At 45.3% G+C, this 25593-nt stretch overlaps 1 protein-coding gene across 1 annotated transcript in view; it reads right to left on the minus strand.

Annotated features, from left to right (window-relative positions):
* Positions 1-18677: 18677 nt before the first annotated feature.
* sema3bl (sema domain, immunoglobulin domain (Ig), short basic domain, secreted, (semaphorin) 3bl) overlaps positions 18678-25593 on the minus strand; it is a 97386-nt gene continuing 90470 nt past the window's right edge. Inside the window, exon 16 of the mRNA XM_060932192.1 lies at positions 18678-19887. Coding sequence (XP_060788175.1) covers positions 19423-19887 — 465 coding nt within the window. The 3' untranslated portion in view covers positions 18678-19422. The remainder of the gene's footprint in view (positions 19888-25593) is intronic.

Raw genomic sequence — 25593 nt, forward strand, 5'->3', positions numbered from 1 at the left:
TTCTCCGCTTTGACCTCTCCAATATGGTGGCGAGGATGACGTATGATTCTACGCGGAAGGCGGCGTCTTTAATGGTCCGGAATAAATTGGATTAATTTGCTCCTCTACGCCCTTTTTGAGGAATGTATTGTCGGACTTAAATCAACATCTGAAGAGGTGAGATCGCTCCTTTTTTCCCTATTTTTGCTGGCGGGATTGCACCATTACACAATAAATATTCACAGTGAAAATATTTTGTAAGCGCGTTTCATGAACCAAGTTATAGGATTTGTTGACAACTCGCATCGCATCGCAATGAGAAGATCATTGGCACTACTGGTGTTAAGAATCAGACCATTTCATAAATGAATATTTTGCTGTAGAGCTGCAGTGTTTGTACAATTGCATGTTTTTGCTTCACTATTACTGTCACTATTCTGCTTCTTGCATTACTACTGTGAACTAACACTGAACATAATAATAATAATAATAATATCCAAGCTCGTGTTTCACTCTCACTAGTGCTCTGTAAGGCTTTTTCCTGGTGATATTCGTTACACTTCTACCCGGCGTGAAGCACTCACAGTCATGTGGTTGTGACGTCATCGTAAACAAATCCGTTCTACTCATCCAGACGACTTCACAACGGCAACGTTGCCAGATCTTTCCACTCTGGAACCCGTTCTCAAAAAGATTGCGTTTTGGGCACCCAAAACGCCGGTGCCGTGTGGACGCCAGGCCTAAACGATAAGCAATTGTATCGGAGTCACCTGAATCCGTTGCCGTGTGGACAGGGCCGGCGGGGTACACCCTGGACAAGTCGCCAGGTCATCACAGGGCTGACACATAGACACAGACAACCATTCACACTCACATTCACACCTACGGTCAATTTAGAGTCACCAGTTAACCTAATCTGCATGTCTTTGGACTGTGGGGGAAACCGGAGCACCCGGAGGAAACCCACGCGGACACGGGGAGAACATGCAAACTCCACACAGAAAGGCCCTCGCCGGCCCCGGGGCTCGAACCCAGGACCTTCTTGCTGTGAGGCGACAGCGCTAACCACTACACCACCGTGCCGCCCTGTTTTGAAATCAATAAAATAAATCACAATTCCACCTTGCTTTTTAATAGTTTTAGACCAAACTTCATAGCACCTTTAGTGCTTTTACGAACAACATTTTCTTTCATAATTTCTAATTATTTCTCACTTACGATGATGAAGCGCTTGGCTGCCATTTTGCCGAGTCGCTGGAGGTGATTATCGAGAAATAATCTGAATCTCTTGACCAATCAGTGCCCATGATTTCCTATAATCACCTCTGTATTTATACTAATGGTGGTTAAAGAGACCTTCATGCAAAGTTTGTGTCTATATTTCCTACCAATTGAGTGCAACCCAAAAAAATCTGTGCTACTTTAATTATTGCTTTAATATATTTTCAATAAATGTTTTTACCCCATTATGCTCAGAGTCATGGTGGGTACAAAGCCTATGCGCTTGTGAAGCCGTGATGTAACGAATGTATTTCCGAGGCCAAGGCTTTTCTTCTCAGCATGCTGCAGTGCAGTGTCTCTTGTTGTTTGAATAGATTTGAGTCCAAAATCTATGCAATTCCAATGTAAGAAATGTTTACTTGCTTTTAGTACTTATAAAATGTAATATCTCCAAAAAGAAAGTTTGAATTGAAGAACAAGGAGGCGAGGGTGGGACAAACAGTGGTGATCAGTGATTGGTTAGTGGGGGGCTATGATATTCATTGATTGTTTGTGCACAAGAGCATGGTAATCAGTGATTGATCACAAGCGCAAGTCAGGTGAACCTGCTTTCTATAATCATAGAACAGTGAGCTGGAGAGCCATATCGAGTTCAAGACAGTCAGTAATGTGTGCTGAAAAAGTTGCTAGATTTGTTGCTAGGCTTTTTTAAATTTTATTTATTTATATTAAAGGGGTCTAAAAAAATCGCCAAATCAAGTCTCTATGTTGGGAACAATGAAAGGGCGTTTGGCCCTGGAAATGGCTATTGACATCAGACTTAACAAGCAGATCCGGCAAACACTGTGTGTGAGATGGAAATAAACCCCAGATGTGATGCAAGTCCACAGGGCACCATGTACACACACTTTCTCACACTTTTTCACACCTACAGGTAATTTACAATCACTAACTGGCATGTTTTTTGGGAGGTGGAAGGAAACCTACGTGGACAAAGCAGAACTTCTAATCAGTAACGTGAGCTCTGAATCAAACTGGGAACCCTGAAGCCTTGAGGCAACAATGTTACCCACTGCGCCACTGTGTCGCCATTTAATGAGATATAATTGAATCAAATTATGTTATATTATACCGACTTTTATCACAGGAAGCTGAGAACATTTATATACATTTCTGAAATGTAACCATGCTTTCAACTCAACATAATTTCAGAAAGCAGCATCAAAAAAACCCAAACAAACAGCATTTGGACTTGATTATCGGTGTGTATAAATCAGGATCACTTAGCATCAATTAGAGCTTTAAGTGTCGGGTTTATGTTCAGTCTGGTTGTTGTTTGGAATTTATATACAGTACTGTAAAAAAAAAAAGGCTTAGGCACCCTATTTTTTTCATACAAACTGTGACAGATTTCTATTTTATGACTTCTACATTATCGAGTCAGTACATAAACAGTTTAGAGACCAAACATTTGTTTCCAGCACAAAATTAAACATTACAGAAAAAAAAAAAGTTTGTATCTGAGCAGCATATTACATAAGAGACGGCTTTTCAGATTCTCATCTCATCTCATTATCTGTAGCCGCTTTATCCTGTTCTACAGGGTCGCAGGCAAGCTGGAGCCTATCCCAGCTGACTATGGGCGAAAGGCGGGGTACACCCTGGACAAGTCGCCAGGTCATCACAGGGCTGACACATAGACACAGACAACCATTCACACTCACATTCACACCTACGGTCAATTTAGAGTCACCAGTTAACCTAACCTGCATGTCTTTGGACTGTGGGGGAAACCGGAGCACCCGGAGGAAACCCACGCGGACACGGGGAGAACATGCAAACTCCACACAGAAAGGCCCTCGCCAGCCATGGGGCTCGAACCTGGACCTTCTTGCTGTGAGGCGACAGCACTAACCACTACACCACCATGCCACCGACTTTTCAGATTAAAAAAGAAAACATAATGAAGGCAACTGAGTCTCATCTCATCTCATTATCTCTAGCCGCTTTATCCTTCTACAAGGTCGCAGGCAAGCTGGAGCCTATCCCAGCTGACTATGGGCGAAAGGCGGGGTACACCCTGGACAAGTCACCAGGTCATCACAGGGCTGATACATAGACACAGACAACCATTCACACTCACATTCACACCTACGGTCAATTTAGAGTCACCAGTTAACCTAACCTGCATGCCTTTGGACTGTGGGGGAAACCGGAGCACCCGGAGGAAACCCACGCGGACACGGGGAGAACATGCAAACTCCACACAGAAAGGCCCTTGCCAGCCATGGGGCTCAAACCCGGACCTTCTTGCTGTGAGGCGACAGCGCTAACCACTACACCACCGTGCCGCCAGGCAACTGAGTTTTGGTGCAAAATGAAGAAGCGAGTGTGACAGTCAAAGTGTCCAGAAGAACTGTGGCTGGTTCTGTAAGATGCTCAGTAAAACCTACAGCTCATTTCCTTATAAAACTGCACTCATTGTACCTGAGACTACTATTTATTTAAAGCAAAGGGTCGCCTCACACCAAATATTGACTTTGCTTCATTTATTATGGCTTACTGCTGTTTATAGTATATATTTTTTAATGTTGAAACATTTCATTTCATTATTTTTAAGCCATTTTTGGTCTACACCATTTCTTTACATGCGCCAAAGACTTTTGGACACTACTGTATGTCTCTGATAGATTTTTGCCTCCTTTGCAGTCGAATGACAAAAAGCCCCTACACTCACTTGAGCTTGTATTCTGACTACAAGTGGTCTTCAAATCCAAATCATACACAAGCACAGAGAATGAAGGAGAAAAACAAACAATTCGCCAAGTAACTTGAACTGCTGAAGCCCATAATACCCCATATGATAGACATATGTACAACATGGAACATATTTATTCCATTTGATTTATTTATCTTTAAAAACAAAACCCACATCTGTCACTCCGTGTGCAAGGATCTGTTTTAAATAAGACACCGATACATGACACATATCAATACAAACTCTTCACACACATTTTTTATGTTATTTGCAGATAAGATGAAAGTACAGTGTTATGTCAATCTGTTAGTTAAAATCAGTCCATATGAGAACAAGCTTGGCTTAATCAGAGGTTTGGATCCAGTATTCAATCTCAGGAAGATCCACTGAGCTGCGATGGTTTAAATATTTGTGACTACAGCCTTGAAATTGGTTTTGAATCGTATTTTAATGAGTGATAGTATTTTAAAATGATTCGTGATTACAGATCATTATTTTATGGTTCAAGCATTTAGACTGTTCTGCTTAGTGCATCTGTGATGTGCAATCCAGTCAGAGTTGTGTATTTTTAAGTGCAGATCTGACAACCTTTACAACAATGAGCTATGACTCAAGAGCAATCTTTTTCTTCTGCACAAATATAAATCGCAGATGAGCAATTGCATACACTACCGTTCAAAAGTTTGGGGTCACCCAGACAATTTTGTGTTTTCCATGAAAAGTCACACTTTTATTTACCACCATAAGTTGTAAAATGAATAGAAAATATAGTCAAGACATTTTTCTGGCCATTTTGAGCATTTAATCGACCCCACAAATGTGATGCTCCAGAAACTCAATCTGCTCAAAGGAAGGTCAGTTTTATAGCTTCTCTAAAGAGCTCAACTGTTTTCAGCTGTGCTAACATGATTGTACAAGGGTTTTCTAATCATCCATTAGCCTTCTGAGGCAATGAGCAAACACATTGTACCATTAGAACACTGGAGTGAGAGTTGCTGGAAATGGGCCTCTATACACCTATGGAGATATTGCACCAAAAACCAGACATTTGCAGCTAGAATAGTCATTTACCACATTAGCAATGTATAGAGTGGATTTCTGATTAGTTTAAAGTGATCTTCATTGAAAAGAACAGTGCTTTTCTTTCAAAAATAAGGACATTTCAAAGTGACCCCAAACTTCTGAATAGTAGTCTAGGTGCGTAGTTATTTTGGACTCGCTGATATTAACAGACACCCTGGAAGCCCCACCCCTTCCCTTGTCTCTTACTCGTAATCTTGCAACTCGTCTTGAAGATGCAGCATTGCGTCCAAGGTCAATGGAGAATGTTTTGCGTTCATTAATGTGAAATAAGACCTATTACTCTACAGTACTGGTCAAAAGTTTGTACACTCCTACTTATTCATAGGTTTTTCTGTATTTTGACTATTTTCTGCATTGTAGAACAATACTGAAGAAATCAAAACTATGAAATAACATATGGAACATATATGGAATTATGTGGCAAATGAAAAAAAAATTGGTGTTTTTTTCTTTGTGTCTTGTCAAAAGTTACCGTAATTCATGCAATTTCTTGCCTTCTTTAATGCATTTGAGATCAAACAGTAAATAGTAAATAATAAAAATACAATAAATAGACCTATTCAACAACTGTAGTAATCCATATTACGTCAAGATCCGCTCAACTAAGTAAAGAGAAACGCCATCCATCATTACTTTAAGACATGAAGTGTCTTTTAATTCATAAAAATAAAGAAACACCATTGAATTAGAAGGGGTGTCCAAACTTTTGACTGGTACTGAATGTTTCACTTGGCTAACATTAAACTAGTGTATTGTTAAGATCAATTAATTATACTGAGGGGTGACACTGAAAAACGTGCATCTAAAAGTAGCACTTTTTCAGTCAAAAGAGGGGGAAAAACACTGAAAAAACCCAGACGGATCAAATCCATCCATCCATTATCTATAGAGGGTTCCCGCATGACGTCACCGCGCCGCGAGATTTCGGTAGTAGCCATATTGGAAGACCAAGTACACATCTATGCCAGTACATACATACATAAAACAAACTACACCTGAAATGTAGCCAGGGCCGGTTCTGCCCTAATCTGGACCCGGGTGCAACATCGCGCAACCCCCCCCCCCCCCCCCAAAAAAAAAAACACACCAGTCTAAATCAGGACAACCAGTGTTCGAACTACAGGGGTACTCGGGGGATCCGAGATCCCCTGAAACAGACATGAGATCCCTTGAAAACATGATTTGGGAAATGTTGGGGGGTCTCTAAAATATTGGCAAAATGATGTTTATTGACATAGCAATCGTGTGTAACGGGAAGCATTTGCATATCCGAAGTGTTGTGTTTACATCAAAGATAAAATAAACCGATATGACAACGACTGCTGATGCCAGGTTGGTTGTTGAGTAGCCTGACTGGTTTTTTTTGTTCTTGCGTGTGGTATCATTGTTGACACGAGGTTGTTTTTTTGAACATGCCAATGCGGACACGATTTCCCCTGATGAGTTATGACTTCAGACGCGATGCGTGTGTGGAGGTGTGGAGTCCGCGTGATATGTGCGTAAGATAGGCTTCTCGTGTTTGGAGATCCGCGCTCCAAGACAAGCGCAAGCACCCCCCCAGGGAAAAAAAGGGACCCCCTGAAAATATCGGCATAGTTCGAACACTGAGGACAACCATCACATAACTATAAACATTTTAGATCAACTATTTTAACTAAATGGGCTATAATAAATAAGCCTGCAGGCGGCCACGGCGGGCTGCCTCAGAAAAGTAACCATTCAATGACACAACTGAAAGCCTGCAGCCACGGCAGGCTGCCTCAGAAAAGTAACCATTTGTCCTACCTTAACTCGTTTTGCATTTTCTGCCTCCTTTTTTGTATTTTCGACCCTCCATTTATTTTCTTTCCTTTTCTGAAAACCCGATTTGTGTCCAGACATTTTGTTCTGCTACTAACGAACTAACTCATCAGGTCTCGTCTCTCGAGTCCGCGATGAAGGGCAACAATTGATACATTTTTACAAACAGCCAATAGGGAGGTTGCAATGTTCAGGCTCTCCTTTGCTCACAGACACTCAGTAATGCACTTATTCTCTGTCTCCTGGCAGAAAGCTCCTTGGTTTGCTCCCCTTGTGTCTCAATCACAGCTGGTATTCTGTAGAAAGACTTCTTTTCACCTTTCCCATCAGCTTTGTTGGAACACCCTAACACTGCACAAAAGTTTACCATTGTAGGTTTATGATGAATCAAGTGCCTTGTGGGTTTAAATTCTGCGCGCTGCCGTTATTTCCCCCGATCACGAGTTTGTTGGTCTTCCAATATGGTGCAGGGTCTGTTTACTTCCGGTTTCCGGTGACGTCAGTGGGAAGGGTCTATAGCCGCTTATCCTGTACAGGGTCGCGGGCAAGCTGGAGCCTATCCCAGCTGACTACAGGCGAAAGGCGGGGTACACCCTGGACAAGTCGCCAGATCATCGCAGGGCTGACACATAGACACAGACAACCATTCATACTCACATTCACACCTACGGTCAATTTAGTCTCACCAGTTAACCTAACCTGCATGTCTTTGGACTGTGGGGGAAACCGGAGCACCCGGAGGAAACCCACGCGAACACGGGGAGAACATGCAAACTCCACACAGAAAGGCCCCCATCAGCCACTGGGCTCGAACCCAGAACCTTCTTGCTGTGAGGCAACAGTGCTAACCACTACACGACCGTACCACCCAGGTCAAATCTATCACATTACAAATAACTTTAATGGTAATGATAAATCGCAATAGAAACTGGAAAATCCACCAGATGTTTGGGCCACTCATCTGTTTTCTCATCTCATCTCATTATCTCTAGCCGCTTTATCCTTCTACAGGGTCGCAGGCAAGCTGGAGCCTATCCCAGCTGACTATGGGCGAAAGGCGGGGTACACCCTGGACAAGTCGCCAGGTCATCACAGGGCTGACACATAGACACAGACAACCATTCACACTCACACCTACGGTCAATTTAGAGTCACCAGTTAACCTAACCTGCATGTCTTTGGACTGTGGGGGAAACCGGAGCACCCGGAGGAAACCCACGCGGACACGGGGAGAACATGCAAACTCCGCACAGAAAGGCCCTCGCCGGCCCCGGGGCTCGAACCCAGGACCTTCTTGCTGTGAGGCAACACTGCTAACCACTACACCACCATACCACCCAGGTCAAATCTATCACGTTACAAATAACTTTAATGGTAATGATAAATCGCAATAGAAACTGGAAAATCCACCAGATGTTTGGGCCGCTCATCTGTTTTACTTTAGATATAGGCACTAGAACAGTCTTTTGTGTATCTATATACCCTATATATAGTGATTTGTGAAAAGATTTGATCACAAATATACAGTTTGCACGAAGCTGAGCGCGATTAAATTTATAACCCAGTCATTTACTGAATGTCATTAACAGCTATAATGTTATTTCTTTTAATAACATTATATAAAGCTAGTAATGCAGAAAAGATTCAGAATAAGCTCCTATATTCTGAAGGTTCCTTTTTTCTGACACTGGTCTCTGAGTCAGTGTAGATTAGATCAGTCGCAATATTTTCAAAGAAAACAAGTTGTGTGTTTCCAGACTTCTGTTAGAATAAATTAATCACTGAAGGGTCTCAGCTTAATGGAAGAAAAAATAAGAAATGCAAACCAAACAACCATGCAGACTTGGCTCCTTCATCATTTATACAACTAAATAGAGATTTTAAAAGAAATCTTTCTTCTGTTTATAAAACTATCTGGATGTTTCAGCACATTGAAGTACATTGCATGACTCTGACATTACATTTGAAATTCAGTGTTTTTACAAAGGAAGTGTATTCCTGCTATGGCAGAAAAAGAAAAATGGATCAGTATCATATTATAACTTGGAAAGTTTTATTATAACAAGATTTTTTTTTTTATGTTTGGACAAGATATGTTTTACGTTATTCTGACATACAAACTTATCACGTTACAACAAGAAGCTTTTCTTGTTATAACAATATACTATACTGCAACCCCGTGATAGCAAACTCCTTGAGGGACGTCCAAATATTTCGTTATATGAAAAAGTTCATAATAGTGACATGGACCCGCTTGTCACACCAAACACTCAAAATTTTAGTCACATTCTCCTTGTCGCAAATTTCTCCTTCTGATTCACTATCGCAGTTCATTGACTAAGTTAAAGGATCACAAACGAAGATGATTTCTTCATCTGTTATGGAAATGATGGAGGTTACCGGTGTATCGTTGTCATTGTCCACACACTGACTCACTATGTTTTCTAAATCTTCACCATTCAATTCATTCATGTGTTGCAAATCACAGATGACGTCATTTATGTCATGCCTTGGGGCTGGGCGGAGGGTATAAAAACATTGCTGGTGCACTTTAACTAGGTGTTAAGTTTCAGCAGTCATTTTCTCCTTTTATTGATCCTTTGATCAGTGTTCTCGATAATTGTTAGTGATCAACACCTAAGAGAGGCTAGTTAAACCTTTGTTTTATGGCTTGAACACGTATTGTTAGCTTGACTGCGGACTTGATTACTTATTGTTTGTCTCTGGTGGCAGCAACAGTCATGGTCTAAAGGTTAAAGAAGCAGCCTTGAGCCCAAAGGGTTGCTGGTTCAATTCCCTGGAATGGCAGGAAAATCCATGGCTGAAGTGTCTTTGAGCAAGGCACCTAACCCCCAACTGCTTGCCAAGTCCTGGGTATGTGTGTGCTCGTTGTACATCACTCTGGATAAAAAAAAAAAAGCAAAGGGGAGTCCCATATACGATTCGTACATTGGGGGAGTGCCTGTTAGAGAGCGCACTTGTCCTGGGCCATCGGCATAGTGAGGTAGGGTGGCCAGTTCCTTTCCTCGCCGCCTTTAACTTCCCCAGTGTTTCCACCAGGTCCCCATTCACTGCTGGGTGGACAGGGAGCGAGCCCCAGATCCCCGTCGAGCCAAGGCTCGAACCAGGGACCGTTCGCTTAGCGGTCAAGCGCTCTAACAACTTGGCCACCTGCGCTCCTCACTCTGGATAAAAGTGTCTGCTAAATGCCTGTAATATAATGTAACGAAGTGTGTCATGTAAGCAGGCGAATGACAGATACGATTGCAGTGTTTATTTACAAACAGGCAGGCAAACAGTTCAAAAATGTAAGGCAGGGTCATGAAACGGACAGTGGGCACACAAGGCACAAACAGAATGGCAGAGGCAAAGAAGAAAGGCAGAGTCTAAATACACAAAACAAAGTCAAATACACAAAAGTCAGAAAGGCAACACACAGGTACAAGGCTTGGTAATATGAGACACTTGGTACAGCATGTATAAGTCTGTGTGTGTAGAGAGTGCTTATAAGCATGTGCTGTGATTGTGCTCTAATCCGGAACAGGTGCATAGAAATTAGTCCTAATGGTGCTGCATGCTCTGAGCACCAGCACACAAAGATGTGATACAGTGATTTTTTTTTTTTTTTTAAGATTCAAACTCATCATCATTAAAGGCAGGGGACACGAACTTAGTACATTGTATGTGAAAGTTCACAGTAAACGAGTTCGTTATAGCAAAGTTGAAGTGTATTGATATTTTTAGAATGTGACAAATTGTTATAAAGCATTTCACATTCTAATGTGATAACTTATCTCGTTATAATAGGAAATGTTTCATGTCATAACAAGATAAATAATATATTGTTAGGCTATAACATGAAACTCATTTGAATGAGGAAACAATGTGTAGAGATTAAGTTGTACTTCATGCTTGGATTGAAGCATAGCGAGATCCTGCTGATTCTGCATCAAACATTTTATGTCCTAACAAGATAAATAGTCTATTGTTATATCAAGAAAAGTTTCTTGTTATAACTTGATAAGTTTGTATGTTTGTACACTACCGTTCAAAAGTTTGGGGTCACTTTGAAATGTCCTTATTTTTGAAAGAAAAGCACTGTTCTTTTCAATGAAGATCACTTTAAACTAATCAGAAATCCACTCTATACATTGCTAATGTGGTAAATGACTATTCTAGCTGCAAATGTCTGGTTTTTGGTGCAATATCTCCATAGGTGTATAGAGGCCCATTTCCAGCAACTCTCACTCCAGTGTTCTAATGGTACAATGTGTTTGCTCATTGCCTCAGAAGGCTAATGGATGATTAGAAAACCCTTGTACAATCATGTTAGCACAGCTGAAAACAGTTGAGCTCTTTAGAGAAGCTATAAAACTGACCTTCCTTTGAGCAGATTGAGTTTCTGGAGCATCACATTTGTGGGGTCGATTAAATGCTCAAAATGGCCAGAAAAATGTCTTGACTATATTTTCTATTCATTTTACAACTTATGGTGGGAAATAAAAGTGTGACTTTTCATGGAAAACACAAAATTGTCTGGGTGACCCCAAACTTTTGAACGGTAGTGTATGTTATAATAGCATGAAATTATCTTGTTAAAACATGAAAAACATCTTGTTATCACAATAAACTTTTCATGTTATAATGTTATACCAATCTGACCCGTTTTTCTTTTTCTAGTGTGGCGGCGCGCTTCCGTAAATGCCTTTGAATACACATTCCAGAAAATGAAAAATGATCAGCTGAAATGCGATTGTGAAAATTGCCTAGTTTGTTATGCCATCAGAAAGAATAACATACAGGTAACATTTCCATCCATCACCTTCAAATCCACCTTCAAAACCTTCAAATTCCAATTAAATACCTTCCTACATCCTCTAGGACCTTTTCCAAAAGCTAGAAAAGTGGCCGCCTAATGATGTGTGTAACATTTATGTACAAAAAAAACCTCAGCTTCCTCTCAGAGTGTAGCTACAGTTATGAATAAATATGAAGATGCAGCTGATTTTTTTTTCTTTCATTTTTAGACCACAGCACAGTTGAATAGTTAAATTTCACATGATGTTGAGCAGTTTTCTATAACAGCATGGCTTGGACAGTAATTCTGGATGCTCGTTCAAATACATTATCATTTACAGCTAACACAGGGATGTGTATGGCAGACGTTCCATATAAACATATTAACAGTGTGTGTAATTGCTAATATAAGAAAACTTTCCCTAATGGTCATGTTTATTTAGCATTTTTGGAAAGAGTCTCCAGTGTTAGCACACAAAGAAAAATGGTAAAGGGCGATTACAAGCATAAGAATGCCCCGACAAGTATAAATCTGATGGTCAAAGTGCTTATGGTGAGGTGGAACTGGATTTGAGTTTCAAGATATCAAACGTTGGCGTGCGCAAGATAACTAAGACTCCACTGATAAAGCTATTTTGCTATGAACAACAGCTAAGATACTGTGGCAGCGGGGGCGTGGTCAAGCGCCGGTCTGTGACAGGAGGGTGGAGCCGGGGAAGGTGAGTGGCAGAATCGCGACACCTGAGGATAATTAACCTGTGTTTGTGTGTGTGTTTTCCCAGTAACCGCTCCCTATTTAAGGAGGCAGAGAGAGAGGAGAGGGAGCGCAACCCGGGACCAGACGAGTGTGTGTGTGAATAAACAAACGAATAACTAAGATTTTTAGACTGAAAAGTTGTAAGAATAAATCACCTTGTCTGCCTCCAAACGCTGTCCTGCCGTCCTCTGTGCTCCACCCACACTCAATACCCGCTACAGTGGTGCTGAAACCCGGGAACAGGTGGAGCACCAACACAGCAGCCCCATGGAATCCTCCCCGTTCACGGACTTGGTCCACGCCCTCGCCACGGCTCAGCAGAGCCAGCACCAGGCACTTGTCACGCTCCGAAAGGAGCAGGAGCGCCGCTTCGAAGCCCTGGTGCTGGCCCAGCAGGAAGATCGAGAGGCGTTCCGGCGTCTCCTCGCGTCGGCGGGGTCCACCAGCGCCCCGGCCGCGGGCCCGTCTCCCCTCACCGTGACCAAGATGGGCCCGCAGGACGACCCCGAGGCTTTTATCACATTGTTCGAACAGGTCGCCGAAGCCTCGGGGTGGCCGATGGAGCAGCGCGCGGCGCGCCTCCTTCCCCTCCTGACGGGAGAGGCGCAGCTGGCCGCGCTACAGCTCCCCGCCGATCGCAGGCTGGCCTACGCCGACCTTCGCCGGGCTGTCCTCCAGCGCGTGGGGCGCACGCCGGAGCAGCAGCGCCAGCGCTTCCGCGCGCTGCGGATGGAGGAAGTCGGCAGCCCGTTCGCGTTCGGCCAGCAGCTCCGGGACGCCTGCTGGCGGTGGCTGAGGGCCGAAGATCGCGACGCCGAGGGAATCATCGACCAGGTGGCGCTGGAGCAGTTCATCGCCCGCTTACCAGCTGGAACCGCGGAGTGGGTCCAGTGCCACCGCCCGGCGTCGCTGGATCAGGCCGTGGGACTGGCGGAGGATCATCTGGCGGCTGTTCCTGCAGCAGGACAGCGGACGACAGCATCTTCTTTCTCCTCTTCTCTCTCTCTTTCTCCCCCCCCCTCCTCCCGTGTCCCGTCCTTGCCCCATTCCCCCACCGCGGAGGCGGGGGCCGGCTCCACCCCAGCCGGCCCGCCGCCCCCGTGGTGCCCTCCCGTTTCTCCCTTCTGTGTCTGTCTCTCCCCCCCCTCAGGTGAGTGAGCCCCAGAACACAGCTGCAGAGGGAAGGCCCGGGCCGGTTTGCTGGCGCTGCGGGGATCCGGGCCACCTGCAGCAACAGTGTGCAGCGATGGAAGTGGGGGCGGTGGTGCGGATCCCCGACGCGCCAGAGGCTGCCCTCGATCGGGCCGGAGCGTATCGCATACCGGTAAGTGTACAAGGGGCTACATATCAGGCGTTGGTGGATTCAGGTTGCAATCAGACCTCAATCCGCCAAAGCCTGGTGCAAGGCGAGGCATTGGGGGGAGCACAAGGGGTGAAGGTGTTGTGTGTGCACGGGGATATTCACAGCTACCCGTTGGTGTCGGTCCACATACATTTCAGAGGGGAGAAATCGATAGTGAAGGCGGCGGTTAATCCTCGCCTTACCCACTCTTTGATCTTGGGGACTGATTGGCCGGGATTTCGGGGTTTAATGGCACGCCTAATAAAGAGTGGGTCCTGCCGGTTAACAGGGGAGGGTCCCGGTGTCGCTTTGGCTGGAGCTGCGGTCGCAGAGCCGTCTACGTCATCTCCGCGACAGAGTGAGGAGCCACCGGCCCCTCCTCTTTCTATTGGGGAATCCCTCGCGGATTTCCCACTGGAACAATCGCGAGACGAGACTCTGCGACACGCGTTTGACCAAGTGAGAGTAATCGATGGTCAGACGCTCCCGCCGGGCGCCACCCCGTCCTTCCCCTATTTTGCCATTTTGAAGGATAGGTTATACCGAGTGACGCAGGACACTCAGACGAAAGAGCGAGTCACCCAATTGCTAATTCCAAAGAGCCGCCGGGAATTGGTATTTCAGGCGGCTCACTTTAATCCCATGGCTGGACACCTCGGGCAGGATAAGACACTCGCCCGGATAATGGCCCGGTTCTATTGGCCGGGGATTCGCGGCGACGTCCGTAAGTGGTGTACGGCGTGCCGCGAATGCCAGTTAGTAAATCCAGCGGCCATTCCAAAAGCGCCCTTGCGCCCCCTACCATTAATCGAGACCCCATTCGAAAGGATTGGGATGGATCTCGTCGGGCCATTAGATCGGTCAACACGAGGGTACCGCTTTATATTGGTTCTGGTGGACTATGCAACGCGATACCCGGAAGCGGTGCCTCTTCGCAATATCTCAGCACGCAGTATTGCGGAGGCCCTCTTCCACGTCATCTCCCGGGTTGGAATCCCGAAAGAGATTCTGACTGACCAAGGCACCTCGTTTATGTCACGAACACTGAGCGAACTGTATGGGCTACTGGGTATTAAGCCGATCCGCACCAGCGTTTATCACCCACAGACGGACGGTTTAGTTGAACGGTTCAACCGCACCCTCAAGAATATTATCAAAAAATTCGTAAGTGAGGACGCACGTAACTGGGATAAGTGGCTCGAACCCTTGTTGTTTGCAGTGCGAGAGGTCCCCCAAGCCTCCACGGGGTTCTCCCCGTTTGAATTATTATATGGGCGTAAGCCGCGCGGCATCTTAGATGTACTGCGGGAAAATTGGGAGGAGGGACCTTCACCGAGCAAAAACGAAATTCAGTACGTTATGGATCTGCGTGCAAAACTCCACACGCTCACCCACCTAACTCAGGAGAATTTGCGGCAGGCCCAGGAACGGCAAACCCGCCTGTACAACAAGGGCACGCGCCTTAGAGAGTTCACTCCGGGAGATAAGGTACTCGTCCTGTTGCCCCCGTCGAGCTCCAAATTAATCGCCAAGTGGCAAGGACCCTTTGAGGTCACACGGCGAGTCGGGGACGTCGACTATGAGGTTAGACGAACGGACAGGGAGGGGGCGCTACAGATCTACCACCTCAATCTGCTGAAACTTTGGAACGAGGAGGTCCCCGTGGCGTTGGTGTCGGTAGTTCCGGAGAAGGCGGAGCTGGGGCCGGAGGTCCAAAAAGGGTCATTGGCATCGCGTACCTCTCCGGTCCCCTGTGGAGACCACCTCTCCCCGACCCAACTCACGGAGGTCGCCCAGTTGCAGGCCGAGTTTTCGGATGTGTTCTCGCCCCTGCCCGGTCGCACTAACCTCATAGAACACCACATAGAGACGCCCCCGGGGGTGGTAGTGCGGAGCCGTCCTTATAGATGACCCGAACACAAAAAAAAGGTGGTTCGGGAAGAACTTCAGGCCATGCTCGAAATGGGCATCGTCGAGGAGTCCCACAGTGACTGGAGCAGCCCGGTGGTCTTGGTTCCCAAGGCCGACGGCTCGGTCCGGTTCTGTGTGGACTATAGAAAAGTCAACGCGGTGTCTAAATTTGATGCGTACCCAATGCCTCGTATTGATGAGCTGCTCGATCGACTAGGCACGGCTCGCTTTTACTCGACACTGGATTTGACGAAGGGATATTGGCAGATCCCCTTGACTCCATTATCCCGGGAAAAAACGGCCTTTTCCACACCGTTCGGCTTACACCAGTTCGTCACACTTCCTTTTGGGCTGTTTGGGGCGCCCGCTACATTTCAGCGGCTGATGGACAGGGTCCTCCGGCCCCACGCCACCTATGCCGCCGCTTACCTAGATGATATCATCATTTATAGTAATGATTGGCAGCGGCACCTACAACACCTGAGGGCCGTCCTTAGGTCGCTGAGGCGGGCGGGACTCACTGCCAACCCGAAGAAGTGTGCGATTGGGCGGGTGGAAGTACGGTATCTGGGCTTCCACTTGGGCAACGGGCAGGTGCGTCCCCAAATTAATAAGATGGCAGCGATTGCGGCCTGCCCGAGGCCCAAGACCAAAAAGGGGGTGAGGCAGTTCCTGGGGCTGGCTGGCTACTATCGTAGGTTTATACCTAATTATTCGGACGTCACCAGCCCGCTGACTGACCTCACTAAAAAGGGGGCGCCAGATCCGGTCCAGTGGACGGAGCAGTGCCAGCGGGCTTTCTCTGAGGTAAAGGCTGCACTGTGTGGGGGGCCACTTTTACACTCCCCTGACTTCTCTCTCCCTTTTGTGTTGCAGACCGATGCGTCGGACAGAGGGCTGGGGGCCGTTTTGTCCCAGCAGGTGGAGGGGGAGGACCGCCCGGTCCTGTATATCAGCCGGAAGCTGTCGGTGCGTGAGGGGCGCTACAGCACCATTGAAAAAGAGTGCCTGGCGATTAAGTGGGCGGTCCTCGCCCTCCGTTACTACCTGCTGGGGCGCTCTTTCACTCTCTGTTCGGACCACGCGCCCCTCCAGTGGCTCCACCGCATGAAGGATGCCAACGCGCGGATCACCCGTTGGTATCTGGCACTCCAACCCTTCAACTTCAAGGTGGTCCACAGGCCGGGGGCGCAGATGGTCGTGGCGGACTTCCTCTCCCGTCGAGGGGGGGGGGGGAGTCGGCTGCCGGCCGGACGAGCGCCCGGCCTGAGTCGGGCGGTGGGGGTATGTGGCAGCGGGGGCGTGGTCAAGCGCCGGTCTGTGACAGGAGGGTGGAGCCGGGGAAGGTGAGTGGCAGAATCGCGACACCTGAGGATAATTAACCTGTGTTTGTGTGTGTGTTTTCCCAGTAACCGCTCCCTATTTAAGGAGGCAGAGAGAGAGGAGAGGGAGCGCAACCCGGGACCAGACGAGTGTGTGTGTGAATAAACAAACGAATAACTAAGATTTTTAGACTGAAAAGTTGTAAGAATAAATCACCTTGTCTGCCTCCAAACGCTGTCCTGCCGTCCTCTGTGCTCCACCCACACTCAATACCCGCTACAGATACATCGCACACATTTGTCATACAGATAATGGGGAACTGCAGAAACAACTCCTGTTTGACACAAGGTCATCAAAATGGACTAAGTTTGAGAATTTGCTGGGATTAAATGCCCAGCAGATACAGAATATAATGATGTCAAAATCAGACTATAAAGCTAGACGGCCTTTCGATTTCATAAAATTGGTGAAATTTAGTTCCTTCTGAAATTTGGTCATTGTGATATATGTTCATTTCTGTAATATCTCACTAAATATCAGCCCATTCTGTGGCTGGGAAGTTATTTAATTTGAGGGGATTCCCGAGCAAATAATGTGCATGAAATCGCTCGCTTCGTGCAGTCAAGCAGACAGAGGAAGTCCATGTGCGCATGTGTGCGCATGTGCAGGTTCACCTTCTTCTTCTTCTTTTGGGTTTTACGGCAGCTGGCATCCAGTGTTGCATTACTGCCATCTACAGGTTTAGCTTTGACCGTGCACTGACAGTTACATCATTCTGTCGCTAAACAAACAGCTGATCACACCGAGGTGCTCGCTAATCGCGGATATTTATTAGTTTGGTTCTGCGTTTCCTTTCCTTTGCAACATATCTTTTCTTCTCGCTTTCCATTACTGTAGTCAGTCTTTCACATTTCATTCGCACACTCATGTCCTCCATTTTTCTCTCCTGTTTCAAATTTGTATCCCACAATGCTTTGCGTGAACAGGAAACACCTACCACATGATGCATGACATAGTATGTTGAATTGGGTCATGGTGAAGCAGGAGAAAAATAGTGGAGAATTTAGGGCCACGTGGCCTTAAATTCATTAATTGTTCTCATCTCATCTCATTATCTGTAGCCGCTTTATCCTGTTCTACAGGGTCGCAGGCAAGCTGGAGCCTATCCCAGCTGACTACGGGCGAAAGGCGGGGTACACCCTGGACAAGTCGCCAGGTCATCACAGGGCTCATTAATTGTTCTATTTTTTAAAAATCTAATAAAATTGGAAGTCTGTGATTTGGATTCAGTAGCTTTCGGCTCACTAAACAAAAATAATTGGGTGTCAGGGAAAATTCTTTTTATGACCTACACTTGAAAAATCTGAAAGGCAGTCTACCTTTAAGCGACTGCTGGATAGATTCGTGACAGAAGCACCCTAAGGAGTGTAGAACTTCACAAGGGGAAAATGATGATGATGATGTTCACTTTGTACGTAAGAATCATTGTAAAGGTTTTCAGTCTTTAGGACAGTGGACTTCACACTTCACGGTTACTGACTGGCATGACAAGCTGCATTTTTTGTCTTATTAATTTCCAAACTGGAAAAAAACAGGGTTAATAACTTTAAGAAACAGCTGCTTATAGTTGCTATAACATCAGTAATAATGAGAACTAACCTGTTTTTCAGACAATCCACAACATTAAACGTTACGATAAACGGATATAATGCACGATGTGTCGTTCTTTAATAAATACAGCATTGTTAGTGTTGGCAAATTGCTCTGGTATATGTCAGATAAATTAAACACTTTGAGGTGACATAACTGGCTTCACACTATTCCACTATTAATCATTTTCCTCTAACTGCATGCCCCATCATGTTTTATTCCTTCCGTAATCCACTTACAACCAGTAGCCTGCAGTAAATTAGCCAAATAAATTAGCAAATTACACTTTCAAAAAATTTAGTTTAACAAGTTGCTCAGAAGAAAGAAAAAAAGAAATAAAGAAACAAAAAGAAAACCTGCAAGCACTTTTAAAATCTGGATGATCATAAAGGTCTTTGGCTTTACTCCAGCATTGTCAGAGCGATGTTATGAACACACCCAGATCTTCTCAGCACATACAGTTCTAAACTACAGTAAAAAAAAAATAGATGTAGAGCACGTGTGTGTGTGTGTGTGCCACATAGTGTCTGTTTCTTCTGTTGATACAGCAACTGTCGTCAAATTTCTACAAATCACATCATGATAACACGTTAATTAAGAAAACATAATATAAAATTTGCTCCATAATTATGAAGAGTTCTGAAGATGGTAAACACTGTCCACCTCTTTGTCTGTGTGAGCAGTGTGTATGTATGAATATCAACGTCTTTGAGCTTGAGAGGTTTTTTATAACATTATCATCACCCTTGTCTCTTTGTCCATGAGTTCATCGCTGTGTGTGTGTGTGTGTGTGTGTGTGTGTCACTCTACTGCATGTGTGTCTCGTGGCATACGATTCCGTTCCCCGACGTTCTTACTGCCTCTGGTTTTCCGTGCTGCGTCTTGCGCTTGTCTGTATTTATCCAACATGTTCTTGTGCTTCCGCCGCAGTTTTTCATTGCACCAGACGCGGTCACAGTATTGCTCTACTTGAGGAAGATTTGATGGCCCAATCAGCTGCAAGACATCCTTAAACCAACCCTTGGATGGCATTCGGTTACCTGAGCCCATGTGGGCAGGACATGGAGACCAAACCTTGTGTTTACTACCTTGTGATAGTAAGTCAGCAAGCGTGTCCCCTTGTAACACATCCAACCACACACGGGACAACGTCTGAGAAAATCCATGTTCCCGAGAGCGGCACACGTAGACACCTTCATCGTGTCGTAACACTTGCCTGAACAGCAAGCCTTCATCCGTTTTTACCACTCGCTCGTCCAGCTCCACCTGCGGGGAAGCACATCATGGGAAATAAAAACGGGAGACTGAGATATATATTTGTACACCCCTACTCATTCATAGTTTTTTCTGTATTTTGACTATTTTCTGCACTGTAGATCAATACTGAAGATATCAAAACTATGAAATAAAATATTGAACATATAAGGAATTATGTGGGAAACAAAAAAGTATTAAAAAAACAAAACAAAATATGTTTCATATTTTAGATACTTCAAAGTAGCCTGTGTTTCCCTTGATGATGCTTTACACACTATTGGCATTATCTTAACCAGCTTCATGAGGTGGTCGCCTGGAATGCTTATCAATTAACAGGTGCCTCGTCAAAAGTTAATTAGTGCAATTTCTTGCCTTACTAATGCGTTTGAGATCAAACAGTAAATAGTAAATAATAAAAATACAGTAAATAGTCCTATTCTACACCACAACTATATGAATCCATATTATGTCAAGAACTGCTCAACTAAGTAAAGAGAAACAATATCCATCATTACTTTAAGACATGAAGTGGCTTTTAATTAATAAAAACAAAGAAAAAACATTGTGTTAAAAGATGTGTCCAAACTAAACTTTTGCCTGGGATTTATATACAACCCCGATTCCAAAAAAGTTGGGACAAAGTACAAATTGTAAATAAAAACGGAATGCAATAATTTACAAATCTCAAAAACTGATATTGTATTCACAATAGAACATAGACAACATATCAAATGTCGAAAGTGAGACATTTTGAAATTTCATGCCAAATATTGGCTCATTTGAAATTTCATGACAGCAACACATCTCAAAAAAGTTGGGACAGGGGCAATAAGAGGCTGGAAAAGTTAAAGGTACAAAAAAGGAACAGCTGGAGGACCAAATTGCAACTCATTAGGTCAATTGGCAATATAATTTTATACTGGGTATATAAAGAGCATCTTGGAGTGGCAGCGGCTCTCAGAAGTAAAGATGGGAAGAGGATCACCAATCCCCCAATTCTGCGCAGACAAATAGTGGAGCAATATCAGAAAGGAGTTCGACAGTGTAAAATCGCAAAGAGTTTGAACAGATCATCATCTACAGTGCATAATATCATCAAAAGATTCAGAGAATCTGGAAGAATCTCTGTGCGTAAGGGTCAAGGCCAGAAAACCATACTGGGTGCCTTTGATCTTTGGGCCCTTAGACGGCACTGTGTTACATACAGGCATGCTTCTGTATTGGAAATCACAAAATGGGCTCAGGAATATTTCCAGAGAACATTATCTGTGAACACAATTCACCGTGCCATCCGCCGTTGCCAGCTAAAACTCTATAGTTCAAAGAAGAAGCCATATCTAAACATGATCCAGAAGCACAGACGTCTTCTCTGGGCCAAGCCTCATTTAAAATGGACTGTGGCAAAGTGGAAAACTGTTCTGTGGTCAGACGAATCAAAATTTGAAGTTCTTTATGGAAATCAGGGACGCCGTGTCATCCGGACTAAAGAGGAGAAGGACGACCCAAGTTGTTATCAGTGCTCAGTTCAGAAGCCTGCATCTCTGATGGTATGGGGTTGCATTAGTGTGTGTGGCATGGGCAGCTTACACATCTGGAAAGACACCATCAATGCTGAAAGGTATATCCAGGTTCTAGAGCAACATATGCTCCCATCCAGACGACGTCTCTTTCAGGGAAGACCTTTCATTTTCCAACATGACAATGCCAAACCACATACTGCATCAATTACAGCATCATGGGTGCGTAGAAGAAGGGTCCGGGTACTGAACTGGCCAGCCTGCAGTCCAGATCTTTCACCCATAGAAAACATTTGGCGCAACATAAAATGGAAGATACAACAAAAAAGACCTAAGACAGTTGAGCAACTAGAATCCTACATTAGACAAGAACGGGTTAACATTCCTATCCCTAAACTTGAGCAACTTGTCTCCTCAGTCCCCAGACGTTTACAGACTGTTGTAAAGAGAAAAGGGGATGTCCCACAGTGGTAAACATGGCCTTGTCCCAACTTTTTTGAGATGTGTTGTTGTCATGAAATTTAAAATCACCTAATTTTTCTCTTTAAATGATACATTTTCTCAGTTTAAACATTTGATATGTCATCTATGTTCTATTCTGAATAAAATATGGAATTTTGAAACTTCCACATCATTGCATTCCGTTTTTATTTACAATTTGTACTTTGTCCCAACTTTTTTGGAATCGGGGTTGTATATATATATATATATATATATATATATATATATATATACACACATATACACATATATATATATATATATATATATATATATATATATATATACATATATATATATATATATATATACACACACACATATATATATATATATATATATATATACACACACACATATATATATATATATATATATATATATATATATATATATATATCCATCTTCTACCGCTTATCCGGATCCAGGTCGCGGGGGTAGCAGCCTAAGCAGAACAGCCCAGACTTCCCTCTCCCCGGCCACCTCCACCAGCTCTTCCGGGAGAATACCAAGGTGTTCCCAGGCCAACCAAGAGATGTAATCTCTCCAGCGTGTCCTGGGTTTGCCCCGGGGTCTCTTCCCGATGGGGCATGCCCAGAAAACCTCCTTTGGGAGGCGTCCAGGGGACATCCTAACAAGGTGCCCAAACCACCTCAACTGACTCCTTTCGATGTGGAGGAGCAGCGGTTCTACTCCGAGTCTCTCCCAAATGACCAAGCTTCTCACTCTGTCTCTCAGGGAGAGCAAAGCCACCCTGCGGAGAAAACTCATTTCTACCGCTTGTATCCGTGATCTCATTCTTTCGGTCACTACCCATAGCTCATGACCATAGGTGAGAGTGGGAAAGTAGATGGACCAGTAAATTGAGAGCTTTGCCTTTAGGCTCAGCTCTCTCTTTACCACAACAGACCAGTTTAGCATCCACATCACTGCTGATGCTGCCCCGATCCTTCTGTCCAACTTCCACTCCCCCTTACTCTCACTCATGAATAAAACCCGAGATGTTTAAACTCCTCCACTTTAGGTTGCAACTCCCCCCTGACCTGGAGTAGGCACTCCACCTGTTTCCGGCTGAGCGCCATGGCCATGGACTTGGAGATGCTGATCCTCATCCCAGCCGCTTCGCACTCGGCTGCAAACCATCCCAGCGCATGCTGTAAGTCACAGATTGATGAAGCCAACAGGACCACATCATCCACAAAAAGCAGAGATGTGATCCTGATGCCACCAAACCAGACACCCTCTGCCCCTTGGCTGCACCTAGAAATTCTGTCCATAAAAGTTATGAACAGAACTGGTGACAAAGGACAGCCCTGGCGGAGTTCAACATGCACTGGGAATGAGTCCGACTTACTGCCGGCAATGCGAACCAAACTCCTGCTCCGGTCATACAGGGCCCGAATGGCCTGCAGTAGTGGGCCTTGAACCCCATACTCCTGAAGCACCCCCCATAGGGCACCATGAGGGACATGGTCATAAGCCTTCTCCAGGTCCATAAAACACATGTAGGCAAACTCCCATGTACCCTCCAGTACCCTTGCAAGGGTATAGAGCTGGTCCAGTGTTCCACGACCAGGACGAAAACTGCATTGTTCCTCCTGAATCTGAGGTTCGACTATCGACCAGACTTTTCTCTCCAGCACCCCAGCATAGGCTTTCCCAGGGAAGCTGAGAAGTGTGATCCCCCTATAGTTGGAACACACTCTCCAGTCCCCCTTTTTAAAAAGGGGGACCACCACCCCAGTCTGCCAATTCAGGGGCACTGTCCCCGACCTCCATGCAATGTTGAAGAGGCATGTCAGCCAAGACAGCCCAACAACATCCAGTGCCTTCAGGAACTCAAGACGAATCTCATCCACCCCCAGAGCCCAGCCACCGAGGAGCTTTTTAACCACCTCGGCAACCTCAGCACCTGTGATAGGCGAGTCCTCCCAAGCACCCTCAGACTCTGCATCCTCCTTGGACAATATGAAGGTGGGATTGAGGAGATCCTCAAAGTATTCCTTCCACTGTTGGATGATGTCCCCATTTGAGGTCAACAGCACTCCATCCTCGCTGTAAACAGTAGGGACAGAGCACTGTTTTCCTTTCCTGAGCCGCCGGATGGTTTGCCAGAATCTCTTCGAGGCCGACCGAAAGTCACTTTCCATGGCCCCTCCGAACTCCTCCCACACCCGAGTTTTTGCTTCAGTGACTACCAGAGCCGCATTCCGCTTGGCCCATCGGTATCTGTCAGCTGCCTCTGGAGACCCACAGGCTAACCAAGTCCGATAGGACTCCTTCTTCAGCTTGATGGCTCCCCTCACCACAGGTGTCCACCAGCATGTTCGGGGATTACTGCCATGACAGGTACCAATAACCTTGCAGCCACAGCTCTGCACGGCCGCCTCAGCAATGGAGGTGCGGAGCATGGTCCACTCGGACTCAATGTCCCCATTCTCCCCTGGTATGCAGTTGAAGCTGTGCCGGATGTGATAGTTGAAGATCCGACGGACGGGAGCCTCCGCCAGACGTTCCCAGCAGACCCTCACTACTCGCTTGGGCCTGCCCGGTCTGTCCAGCCTCCTCCCCCACCATCTGATCCAGCTCGCCACCAGGTAGTGATCAGTTGACAGCTCTGCTCCTCTCTTCACCTGAGTGTCCAAGACATATGGTCATAGATCAGATGAAACAATGACAAAGTCAATCATCGATCTGTGGCCTAGGGTGTCCTCATGCCATGTGCACTTATGGACACCCTTATGCTTGAACATGGTGTTCGTTATGACCAAACCGTGCATGGCACAAAAGTCCAACAACTGAACACCAATCAGGTTCAGATCAGGCAGGCCGTTCCTCCCAATCACACCCCTCCAGGTCTCACTGTCATTGCCCACATGAGCACTGAAGTCCCCCAGTAAAACAATGGAGTCCCCTTGTGGTGCACTGTCTAGCATCCCACTCAAGGACTCCAAGAAGGTCGGGTACTCTGAACTACCATTTGGTGCATAAGCGCAAATGATAGTCAGCGACCGTTCCCCGACCCGAAGGCGCAGGGAAATGACCCTCTAATTGAACTCCAATGTTAGAGCACCAAACTGGGGGGCTACCAATAGCCCCACCCCTGCCCGGCACCGCTCACCCCGGCAACTCCAGCATAAAAGAGAGTCCAATCCCTCTCCAGGAAATTGGTTCCAGAGCCCAAGCTATGCGTTGAGGTGAGCCCAACTATATCTAGTCGGTACCGCTCAACCTCACACACAAGCTCAGGCTCCTTTCCCACCAGAGAAGTGACATTCCATGTCCCAAAAGCCAGTTTTGTCAGCCGGGGATCAGTACGCCAGGGCCTCCGCCTTTGGCTGCCACCCAATCCACAGTGCACTGGACCCTTACGGCACCTCCTGTGGGTGGTGGGTCCACAGAAGAGTGGTTCCGTGTTGCTCATTCAGGCTGTATTCGGGAATATATATATATTTAAATAAAAATTAAAGTAAAAATAGATTAAGTTAGGTTCAGTATACACTGAACACAATTGGTTTTAAAATAAAATATAAAAAATAATTAATAAAATCAATAAATTAAAATTAAATATATTATAGCACTATTGTAAGCTACTAACCTGACAATTATTAGAGGATATTGAAATATTGAAAGCATTTATCTGATTTATTTTTTTTTCATGTAAGGTATTTTTTCTGTATATATAAAGTATATGTAA

This window comes from Neoarius graeffei, chromosome 10, assembly GCF_027579695.1.
Source record: "Neoarius graeffei isolate fNeoGra1 chromosome 10, fNeoGra1.pri, whole genome shotgun sequence".
Taxonomy (NCBI): domain Eukaryota; kingdom Metazoa; phylum Chordata; class Actinopteri; order Siluriformes; family Ariidae; genus Neoarius; species Neoarius graeffei.